Genomic DNA, 12,067 nt, shown 5'->3' on the forward strand with positions numbered 1-12,067 from the left:
GGCATATAAAGGTTGCGGCGATGTACTCTTGCTGTATAGAGCTATTTTAAAGTTATCTATCTGCACACTTATCCCTTTCAGTGAGAGCTAACTACATACAGCAGAACGCAAGATTGTCACTTGTTGGGTAGATGACCCCAGAAAAGCATTTGTAAGAGTCTCAGGCTACACACATCCATATATAATGTCCACTGTCAATAAGTAATTCGCAGATACATATGTAATGCTGTGTTCTAGTTTTTTTGTTGGTATGTATCACTTATTGCTACCAACCCCTAAGGGCTTGATTATAGAGAAACAAAATGGGCATTTGTCCTAATACAAAAACTAGCTAGGACAGTTGTTCTTTTTTCGTTTGATCCAGGCTTCACCCATATGCTCCCTTTAATCTGACTCATTAGTAATGACATAAATTAAATCTTAGCAGTATATACTATATATATATATATATCATACATATGAATCGTGACACCTGAGTGAAAAATTTATTTAACATTAAGCTGAACAAATGGACATCAGATTATCTTCAGAAACAAAAAAAAGTTACGTACAAAATGTAATGTAATGTGCACATAGGTGGAGATAAGCGGTGATGACAGTACATAAGTTATGTGTGGGCCTCCATTATTTCACTGACCACAGCGGATGTGGAGAAGGAGTAAGGAGTGAGGAGCACGGCAATGGTGTAGTGACGGTGGCCGGCGTCATTCGCAGTAAACACCACCTAGAATACAAGAAATGCATACTCAGTGTTAAAGCAAAGTACAAGCGGGTTACTGCACTTTTTCCTATGCTGCAGTGATCACAGTGCTACAAATACGTTCTCTGTACTCCGGATACATGACAGCTTCAGCAGCTCTCACTATTGCCCTAGCTTGCCATTTATACCCCTCTGGCCCCCCCTGATATAAGCATTGGAGCATTTCCTGCTCCATGATCTCCCTTGCCCTGTTTTGCCAGTGTTTGTTTGCCAGTGACGTCATCGGCTCTGATGAATGGGCTTTAGCGCTGCCCTAAGCTGTTTTACAGGCTAGGACAGCACTAAAGCCCGCCCATTAGTGCCGGTGATGTCACCAGGCTCACTGCTAGGTGGAAGCCTCTACTTAGCTTTTCCCATGGAGAGCCCGGTACGTCACCAGTTCTCCTAAAAAAGCCTTTGAAGTGCTCTGATGCTCATATTAGGGGGGCTGCGGTGTCATATCTTATAGACATCTACCCCTTTGATACCACTTTGTAGACTCTTATAATCGTTATCTTCTAATTGATTTGATGTTAGTATAAATAGCACTTTCTATATTGTTCACTGTCAAGCAAGACCGACTAATTGGTAAGGTTTTCAGCCTATGCTTGTTGTATATACTGGAAAAAGCTCCTGATGTATATGCCAAGTGTACCCATACAGCTCCTTTCATCCAACATAGGCCAAAACTGTACTTTTGGCAAACATTGGGCCAGTATACATCAGTATAACTTTTTTTTGCAGTATGGAATAGCACAGAGGATTTCATACAATGACATATGCAGTATGTATATATACACAATAGAAGCCTATAAACAATATACCCACTGTAGGCCAAAGGTATACATGGGAGCTGTTCCTCATAATGTGGGTGTAAGTTGTATCATTTTTTAGTAGGTATATTGGGGAAGTGTAGTATTGAAAATAGGACCAGGCACTCAAATATGGAATCAGATGAGATATCTGTTTAATGGAGATTGTGCTCCCTAAAATGGCAGTATAAAAAATGAATAAAATAGCAAATATCATTAAATGCACACAATAAAAGCAATAAATAAATAAAATCGCATTAATTACACTATAGTAGCAATGGATAAAGCATATAAGATCACAATCAATTGATGTACATCAGGACGTCCAAATATTAAAATGTAGAACCGCAATTCATATATTGGTATATTACTTGCTGATATCACCCTTTCAAATGGTTGCGTTCAGCTTCAATAGGGTGGTCAGTCCCGTATATTGCTCCTACCAAAGGTTTCAGGCAAACAGAGCGTAAGCAAATATCACAGGAACTTGGGGTATCGGACAGACACAGTGCGATAGTGTATAAAGGTGGCGTCCCACCTATTAACGCAACTGTATCAATTTTACCTAAGTCCAGCCGGTGTTTTCTTATCCTTGCGGGAACTTGAAATGTTCGCAATGAACCAGACGCCAACTGAATGTCCGCTGTTAAAGCTCATATGACCGGAGCTCTTGGGCGAAAGTTCCTTCAGTGATCGCCGGTCTCTAACACGGCCGTTGAGCTTTAAAGTCCAGGGAAACTACTATCCCAGCATGCCGGTACAAGGTATAAACCATACGCGTTTCGGGGTTTTTTGAATAACCCCTGGGGAAGGCGATCACTGAAGAAACTTTCGCCCAAGAGCTCCGGTCATATGAGCTTTAACAAGTCACGTGAGCGGACATTCAGTTGGCGTCTGGTTCATTGCGAACATTTCAAGTTCCCGCAAGGATAAGAAGACACCGGCTGGACTTAGGTAAAATTTATACATTTGCGTTAATAGGTGGGACGCCACCTTGATACACTATCGCACTGTGTCTGTTCGATACCCCAAGTTCCTGTGATTATTTGCTTACGCTCTGTTTGCCTGAAACCTTTGGTAGGAGCAATATTCGGGACTGACCACCCTATTGAAGCTGAACGCAACCATTTGAAAGGGTGATATCAGCAAGTAATATACCAATATATGAATTGCGGTTCTACATTTTAACATATTTGGACCTCCTGATGTACATCAATTGATTGTGGTCTTATATGCTTTATCCATTGCTGCTATAGTGTAATTAATGCGATTTTATTTATTTATTGCTGTTATTGTGTGCATTTAATGATATTTGCTATTTTATTCATTTTTTATACTGCCATTTTAGGGAGCACAATCTCCATTAAACAGATATCTCATCTGATTCCATATTTGAGTGCCTGGTCCTATTTTCAATACAATATTTCTTGCTTTCTGTGACTGGGTGCGTCACAAAGGCCAAGAGAACCTTATCCTGATTACTCAGCTGTAGTGATCCACAGTCATTTTATATTGGGGAAGTGGTAGTGGGAAATTGGAAGCAGTAGTATGTACAGTATGTTCTCAGATAGTATGATTTCTCTGTTTAAGGCCTCATGCACACGACCTTATTCATTTTGCAGTCCGCAAATCGTGGATCTGCAAAATACGGATACCGTCAATGTGCCATCTGCATTTTTTTGCAGACCCATTGACTTAATTGGGTCCGTGCAATGTATTTTGCAGACCAGAACAGAACATATAATTTGCATAATGGACATGGGGATGGGGACAACACACAGATGACATCTGCACATCCGCATCCTTATGTCCATTCTGCAAATATAGAACATGTCCTATTCTAATCCACAACATTTCAAATATATATAATATACACACACACACACACACACACACACACAATCAAACAATATCTATATTCCATGGTTTAAGGACTTATACAGAGAAATCATACTAACTGAGAACATATATACTACTACAGCTGGCTGTTCTGGAACTGAATGCCATTTTTTCCAGCTGAATCCTAGCATATTTGCCGGAGAGTGGCTGGATCTCCAGTAGATCCCATTATAGTCAATGGGTCTGGTGGGCAGACACCACTATCCGGCAATACTAGATTCAGAGAACTCCAGCAGGCTGTTCTCTGTAAGATCCCGAGAACTGTTGGAGAGCAAAGACGAAGATGTGAAACTAGCCTAACATGAATTGAAATTAGTATATGAAATGATAAAAGTACATATAGCACATTCCTGGTCCTTGAGGTTCTCTAGGATAAACTACTGCATTATGTAATGTACATTCTAGACCCTTTGTCCTCCTTGTACTCAATTCAATTGACTTTTCTTCTATAACCGTAGAAACCTCTTTATTGTATTGTATATTTGGGGGATACTATATCTCCTTATGGAGAGCGCCTTAATTGGTATGAGGAGGCTTATAGGCCATACATGCTCCTCTGGAATGCTGGGAAGAAAGGGTAGCAAATGAGCTCTTAACAAGCTCTGCCTCTGATGCAACCAGATGTAAGGCAGCTATCGTATAAGTCAATGTTCGACCCTTTAAATAGGCCTTGAGTCATGACCCTCAGGATAGCTACTTTACATCTGGTGGCTTCAGAGGCAGAGATTGCTAAGAGCCCATTTGCATCCCTTCTTCCTTGTATTGTGTATAATATACTTACATCAACATATTCATGGAATGGTGAAAGTCCAATCTTTGTCCAAAAACGCTTGGTTGCAAGTTCCAGCTTGTAAACTCCTTCAACGAATTGTTCTTCGCTTACGAGATTATGGGCTTCTCCGTCTTCAGATGTTACACTTCAACATAAGGATGTACAATTATTGTCATCATGTTTCCTATACCTAGCACTGCACAAGGGGATTTTACCCAATCTTACCCTTGGTATTTATTCATAATGCTCAGAAAAATAGAAATATAAAGGTGCTATATAAAGTGTGTGCTTTGCGTTAATTTAATTATATGCTACAGTACAACGCACTTTACATTTTTATTCTCATTTAAAGGAATATGGCTAACATGGCATTGGTTGCCATTTTTGGAAAGTGTACATAAAAGTTACAATAATAGTGGCTGAAGAGAACTGTTATAAAGCAAAGGAAGAGGAGAAATCTTTAACAAACCTAGATTTTGAGTAATGCACGCCGTTGATTTGAACTCCCTCAGACACAGCCTGAAGAAGGGCACCAAAATTGGGCCCGAAATGTTGTAATAAATATAAGAAATGTACCACTGGTGTTGAAATTTGTATGAATAAAAACTGAACTCTTGAATATCACCTTTTTGGTGTTCTGTCTCAAACTCAATAGGAACGATATATATAGATTTTTGTGGTGGAAGGAATCAACTTGGGACGTGCACCCACAAAAGCCATTAGTGGATGAGTGCTGTGGTCTTATTTTGATTCATAGTTATGGAGCTTGTCAGAGATACTTACCTCGTAGTAAGCAGATCCCAGGTCTTGTCCTCCTTTTGCTTGTAAACCTTGATGCCTAGCTTACCTGCTGGGATTCCTCTTACAGCATCTAGTGCTTTAATCGATAGTGGACACTTGGTAGTTTCCCCAGGTCTTCCATGTACCTTTAAATGAGAAGAAGAAATGTTAATTGCTCTGTCCTGTGGACTATGGAGGGCCTATCACTAGTTCAACTGAAGTACTGAAAAATTTGCAAATTACCATATTGCTGCTGGCCTTCTGAGCAGTTCAGTGTTAGTTTGCCTTATCTTGTGAGACCAAGTGAGTCATACGACTCTGACATTGCCCAGAGATGATTGGAAGGAAGAAGTCTTCATTCCAAGAGAGAAGCTGTGGTTGCGGCCTCAATGGAAAACCAATGAATATTTCCACATAGGGCACAGAATATCTGTAGCCTTATCTCTGCAAGAGGGGGTCTGATCCCCTCCAAACTAACACAGAACTTCTCAGAGACTGTCCGCAAAATGGAAATGTGTAAAGTACTGACAGCTCCTTTTTAAGTATTACACAGTGCCTATTTAAATCAATGGATTGTCTATGTAATTCGGGACAGCATGTCCCCCAGAGTGAGGGACTATTGTTTTAACTTTTATCCACTCTGACCTAGGAGGCTAAACAATAATTTAAAAAAAAAACACCTATGTTAACTCACAATTCCCTAAAGGGAGTCTGTCATCAGTTTTGACCTCCTCAAACTGCTAATATCACTATGCTCATGATGGGGAAACTTAAACCCAATCTGTCACATGATTTCTGCTGTCGTATCTGAGAGCAGTATGTGACAGGGGAAGTGAAGCTGAGTTCTGAGCAAAAAAGCAGAATAAATCCTGACAGGACTCCTATAAGTGACAGTGAGAGTCCTGATTGCCCCGCCTACAAAGGATAATTGACAGCCTTCTGTGTAACACACACTGATAACAGGGAGAGCTGTACAGAGTTTCTGGAGGGGTTCTCTCCTAGGAATCCTGTCAGGAAATCCTGACTCTTTACTAAAACTGCTTTTTACTCAGAAATCCTGCTCCAAATCATATAAACCCATATTTTTAATGCTCCTGATTATACAGCAAATATAACAGAGATAATCAACGGTATATACAGACAGTATAAAGTACATAAAGAAATTCAAGATTGCACCCACTTTACTGACAAAAAAATGGAAAAATTTAATTTATGCTGTAGAAATATACTGTTGTATAAGAAAGGTGAACTATAGAAATTGCGTAATAAAAGTAATAAATTCACTAGAAATAAGTGTACTGCAGTGTTTTAAATACATGAAAAGGAATGAATCTCAATCTGAATATTCAAGATTCAGGGTACGTCCACACATTCAGGAGTCAAAACCAGGAGTGGATTCAAAAATGTATAATCTGTCCTTTATACTTTCCATTTACTGTCCTCTCCTGATTTTGACTTTAAAGGGGTTCTCCAGGAATTAAAAAAATGAAAATACTTAAAGGGAGTCTGTCACCACATTTGAGCATATTAGACTGATCAAATAGCGTTATATGTGCCACCCAGAACTTAAAAACTGTACCTTTGTTGTATCTAATGGAGTTTTCTTTCAGCCAAAAATGAACTTTTAAGATTCTGTAAATGCGCCCTCTCAAGTGCCCAGGGCGGCGTCTCAATCGTCCGAGCCCCAGGCAGCACCTCCTCAACGGCTCATAACCCCGCCCTCCGTGTGCCTCTGCCCGCCCGTTTACTCTCCTCCTCTCTCCTTTTCCACTGCGCTACGAATTTGACCGCTACGAATACTAACCTTGTCACCGCACTCAGATCAGCTCATTGCACCAGTTTTTAACTATCTTTTCAAAGTAACATCCAGTACCCCAGGGGTGCACCTAGCCTTTCTACTGCCTGAAGCGAAAACTGAAACGGCGCACCTCCAAAATGCTAATATCTTAACCTAACCCCTATTGCCACAATGAAAGTGCCCCCTTCTTGTCCCTACCTGGTGCTGCCTGAGGTGATCGCCTCACCTGGCCTTATTGGCGGTGCAGCCCTGCAGTACCCTGTGGTTTTACTCCACTATGAAATCTGCAGGGACTTGCATGCTACACCCAGAATACAGAGTTAAGCAAGGGGAACAATATGTCTAGTTCAGACTGTATGTGTGACATGTGACATTTGCTGTAACAAAAATGTATAAATCTCTTCAAACATATTCTGATATTATGGAGCCCAAGATTCCTAACCATCTATAGATACAAATATGGACCACAAGGTGTAAAGTAAATTATTATAAATTTGATTCACTTACCCACTGGACTGTATCAGAGAAAACAAGAAGAACAGTCAGGACTGCTAGGACTTTAAATGAAACCATCTTCTCTGCTAATAAAGTAAACCAATCCCCAGGATGGGGAACGTATAGAGAAATCTAGAAGAAAGGTCCAAATCAATGCTTATATAAAGGCTGACTTGCTGATTCAGGTTGTTGACTTAGTAAACAACAGGAAAATAAGTAACCCACACAAAGCTCATGTTTGAAGAGATTAGACATAAGAGGAAATATTTTTGGACTGTTACAAACTCAGCTGTTTATTCTAGAATTTGTTACGTGCAAAAAAAAAAAAATCAATGAATTGCATTTCTAGGTACTGGGGGCACAGGTGACCAAAGAGGAAAATGAATCCCATAGCAAGGGAACAGGACAGTCTGTCGCTCATTGAACGTCCCATCATCTCTTGTAGAACGAAAGGGCATTGTGGCCCCTAGGCTGCTTTCCCATTTCCTTACTTGTTAATATAAAGGTTCCTGAGCAGAGGGTCCTCTGCTTTTTTTTCTCTGTTTTACATTGCCCATGGAAAAGAAAGATGATACAAGCTCATTTGGGCCCTCTTCCCTCATCAGCCCTTTAGCATTCATCTTGGCTGTCATGGTATGTACACCCTTGACTGAAGGGCACTGGTGTAGTATGCGTTGCCAGCACCTGGGGCAGGCCAAGTACTGTCCCCCCTAACCTGTGAACATGCCCATTTTAGAAAACCATGACCCAGCTGCATAAGGAGTAGGATCAGTGGATGACACCTCTCCATATACCTTTCACGCTCTGCTGACGTATTATTACACCAGGAGTTGCAAAGTGGTTTTATTCCCATTCCCCATTTCGGTTACATGTCCCCAACCAGCTCCACTGAGAGTAGTACAAGTAAAATTCCCAGTAGGACTCTCAGTGGGGCTGGACGGGGCCTGGGGAGTACATGTAGATGGCTTAATAAGGAGAATTATTACTGTGGGAGACCTAAGAGGAGACAACACAGCAGGCCCATGGGAATTTTAATAGTACTAATCACTGTGCAGACTTCACATAAAAGGAACCTGTCACCATGAAAATGCAAAATAATATGCAGGTAGCCTGTGATAGAGTAGGAGGAGCTGAGCAGAATAGTGTATAGTTTTGTGGGGAAAAGTAAGTAACTTCCTGCTCCTTTGACCTTGAAGTAAAGGAGGTGGTCCTATCAGTGATTGACAGCCTTCCCTCTATGACTGTGTATACAGGGATAGCTGTCAATCACTTTTAGGACCGCCTCCTTGACTTCAAAGCCCAGAATGAGCAGGAACTTAAATGAATAAATTAACATTGAATCTTTTCCGACAAAACTATATATCCATCTGCGCAGCTCCTCCTGCTCTATAAAATGCTGCCTTTAGCTCAGACACCATGTTCAACATGACAGGTTCCCTTATAATGGTCACTAACTTTTCATACAACTTTGCATAAATCAATAGTACAAGCAACTACAAGAAACTTTGTAATATATTTTATCAGTGAGAAATATCTAGTTCTCCTGTTACCTGCCATTCACCTTCCCCCATTCTGTTGTTAGTTGCTTTTCATTTTGAAAAATTTCATATTTCCATCTAGGACAGATCATCTCTGCAGGAGGATGATATCACACATGTCAATGCAAGTCTATTGAGAGGGGAGGAGTGAGCAAGAGCTGAGGACACAGGCACAGACAAAGAAAGCCAGCACAGCTACATAGGAAAGTTATAGATCAGTACAAGAGCTTGATTCATGAAAATACAAGCCAATAAATGTCCTCCTTTATCCTGACAACTGCTTTTGAGTGACTACGAGACAGTTAGGGAGGTTATTCTCCTCTACTTTCTGTGTGTGTAGTGGATGGCAGCTAGTCGCCACCCTGCATGTCTTGGAGAACTGCAAACTAAGTATTCAGCAAGCATAGAGGAAAACTGCTAAAAATGCCAGATAGTAATATAATGGCCAGAAATAGTGTTATTCCTCTTGTACACATGTAACACCCCAGAGTTGTGTTACGACATGCCTCTACCCCGCTACTATCTTTTAAGAGCCTTTATATTGTCATCTGATATGATTTTGCTCATGTTTTCACAAATGTGCATTTAAAACTTTGTTAAATGTAAATTTCCTTGTAATTTGCTATGTTCACCAGCAGGTGGCAGCAATGGATTGGTAAGGAATTAGTTTCAGTTTTGTATATCTAGGCTGGAATGGTTCATTCCAGCTTAGCTCCCCCTCTGTGGAGGTGTGGACTGTTCTCACATCCTGCACCTTGGGTGGAGAAGGAAGTTAGAGTCAGTGCAGCCCACCCCCTGCTAGGGGTAGGGTGTGTGTGTAGGAGATCCCCTGTATAGGGAAGAAAGCCAGGATCTTGTCTCGGCTGAGACATTGATCAAATACCCAGACTGAGCCATGCAGCCTCAGCTGGATGACAGAAACAGCAGACAACCTCCAGAGTTCCAAGTTGAAAGCATTCCCTGAGAGCCTATCTGTGAGTCAAGTCTAGAGACCTAGGAGAAGCCATATTCCTCCTCAGCTAGTCTGTCCCCACAAAGCAGAAGATATATAGAAGCGCAGAAGATAAATTCCTGCCAAAGTTACAGAGCTAACAAGCAGATGTCTTTTCCTGCAAGCTTCAGAGTTATAGTGCAGAAGATTTATTCCTGCCAACCATTGCCAAAACCTGATGGGACCAAAGACCAAAGCTGTATTCTGCTTGGATGAAAGTTATCTTCAGTAAAGACAAGTTTGAATTTCACCTAAAGGTCTTGACATCAATTTCTGCTGCAAAATCCCACTATTACGCCTACTATCACTACACTCAATTTATTGCAAGTGAGCCAGGAGTCCAGCCGTACCCAGTTAGGAGACATCGTTGACACCCTTATCATCACCATAGAGAGACATTATAGGCCATTACATCATTTTGGCATTCCTAACCTGGGACGTGCGTTATAACACCTTGGGAGGGCCCTGTGTTAGTACCCCGCGCACGCTGCAATTGGTGTCACAAACAAAACTATAGACTATTATCCACACGTATCCTGTACTGCTGTGCTCTATAAAAATTTTGGCATCACGAACAGGATCGAACTTTGTGCCAACAGGATCGAACTATGTGCCAACAGGATCGGATTGTGTGCCTATCCCTGCCATAACAGGATCGCATTGTGTGTCTATCCCTGCTACAAGGCCTACAGACTGTCTGAAAACCCTGAAAATTTACTTTTATTGCCTTTATTACGGTGCCAGAAAGCGCTACACAGTGCGCACCAGCACACCAAGGGTTAATTATATTTGTGTAATGGCGCCACTTCTTCATGCCCTTTGGAAGCAGGAAAACTCAAGAACGCCCTTCTCAGGAGCGCGAAAAAGATGACTATGCCCCCCTAGAAGCGGGAAAACTAAAGACTGCCCACCAAGAACTCTGTAATGTGAGCCAAGGGAGTGAAGACTCCTCCCTCTGGGCACCACCCTCATTCCCCGCACTGAGTGAGAGAACAGAAGCAGAGAAGATGGCGCTCCCACAACCTAAGTGGGGAGAGATGCTCGTCAACGGGGAGCCTGTATGTGGGCGATCAAGTGGAGTACACTCCAATGCTGTCCCTTCAAGGCCCCTTTGCCACAGGAGTGACTCTACTCGCCAAACCGTTATCCCCTGCCTTAATCCCAGAGTCCTGGCAGGAGGACCCAGGCTCTGCAGGGAGGGTCCGTTGCTTACAGGAGACCCCAGACGGCAGGATGCCGTTCAGGGAACAAGCCCAACCTGAACCAGAGCCACTAATTTCTAACGTGGCAGAACCCCCAACACTACAGGTGGGCCAAATAAATAACTCTATCCTGACCTTCAACTCCAGGGTACAGCCATATATCCTACTCTGGAAGCTACCACAGGCACCCCCAGTTTGCCTGCCAGAACCCCTTCAGCCGGAGGTTTTATCCGCCTCTGCACCGGCTAGGGATCCCGGTTTACAGCATGTTACGGCTGTATTCACCAGGCTGACTGCCCACCCTTTGCCAAAAGACACTACTAGAGGGCAGTGGTGCACCACTACAGGCACAAAGCTGAGTTATCAAAGGCAAGAGCGCCCCCTGATGAGCTTCAGTAGCTCCAGCAGCGAGGAGGACCTACACGTCCTTATCTAAATGCCTTTCTCATGCTAAAATAAAAAGAACTTATGGGAGCCACAACATGGACTACACTTGAAGGGTGGAGAGCTGTTGGCCATTTGTTCCGTGTGTGTTGCCTTGTTTCTTCTTCACCAGGATGGACATGGTTTGTGAGGACTCCCCCCAACTACTTTAACCCTTTGCAACCAAGTTTTACATTGTTTTATACCCTTTCTCAGGTTACTAGAGAGCCTCATGTAACTATGGTTCTCATTATGCTGCGGTTTTATGTACTTTTATATAACATTTTATACCTTCCATTGGATTACAATTAACTTTATTGTTCCTGTGGATTACAAGTGACTTTTATCTATTTCCAGAGGATTCTACATCAAGCACTTCAAAGAAAAAAGGACTCAAGTCATATTTGAGCGTATTATTGCACTAATAAATGCATAACGTTTTTGCACTGTCTTTCCAATATGTCTACAGGTTATGCAACGTTGAAAGCTTGCACCCAAAGAAAGGACTCAAACGTGTACCTGAGCTCTTTGTGATCTCTGTTGCTATATTATTGCACTGTTTATTCACTTAAGTTTACAGGTGAAGCAACATTCAAGTATCATATGCCCATTGTGTGT

General features: G+C 41.9%; 1 protein-coding gene across 1 annotated transcript; it reads right to left on the reverse strand.

The window, feature by feature from the left end:
* Positions 1-508: 508 nt before the first annotated feature.
* On the reverse strand, positions 509-8,928 carry TTR (transthyretin). Its single transcript, XM_040432764.1, has 5 exons — positions 8,846-8,928; positions 7,308-7,427; positions 5,006-5,148; positions 4,232-4,367; positions 509-724 (listed from the first exon to the last, which is right to left on the reverse strand). Exons 1-5 carry the CDS (start codon positions 8,864-8,866, stop codon positions 608-610), a joined length of 537 nt encoding a protein of 178 aa, XP_040288698.1. The 5' UTR covers positions 8,867-8,928; the 3' UTR covers positions 509-607.
* Positions 8,929-12,067: the final 3,139 nt, after the last annotated feature.

The sequence above is a fragment of the Bufo bufo genome, chromosome 5 (genome assembly GCF_905171765.1).
Source record: "Bufo bufo chromosome 5, aBufBuf1.1, whole genome shotgun sequence".
Classification (NCBI taxonomy): Eukaryota; Metazoa; Chordata; class Amphibia; order Anura; family Bufonidae; genus Bufo; species Bufo bufo.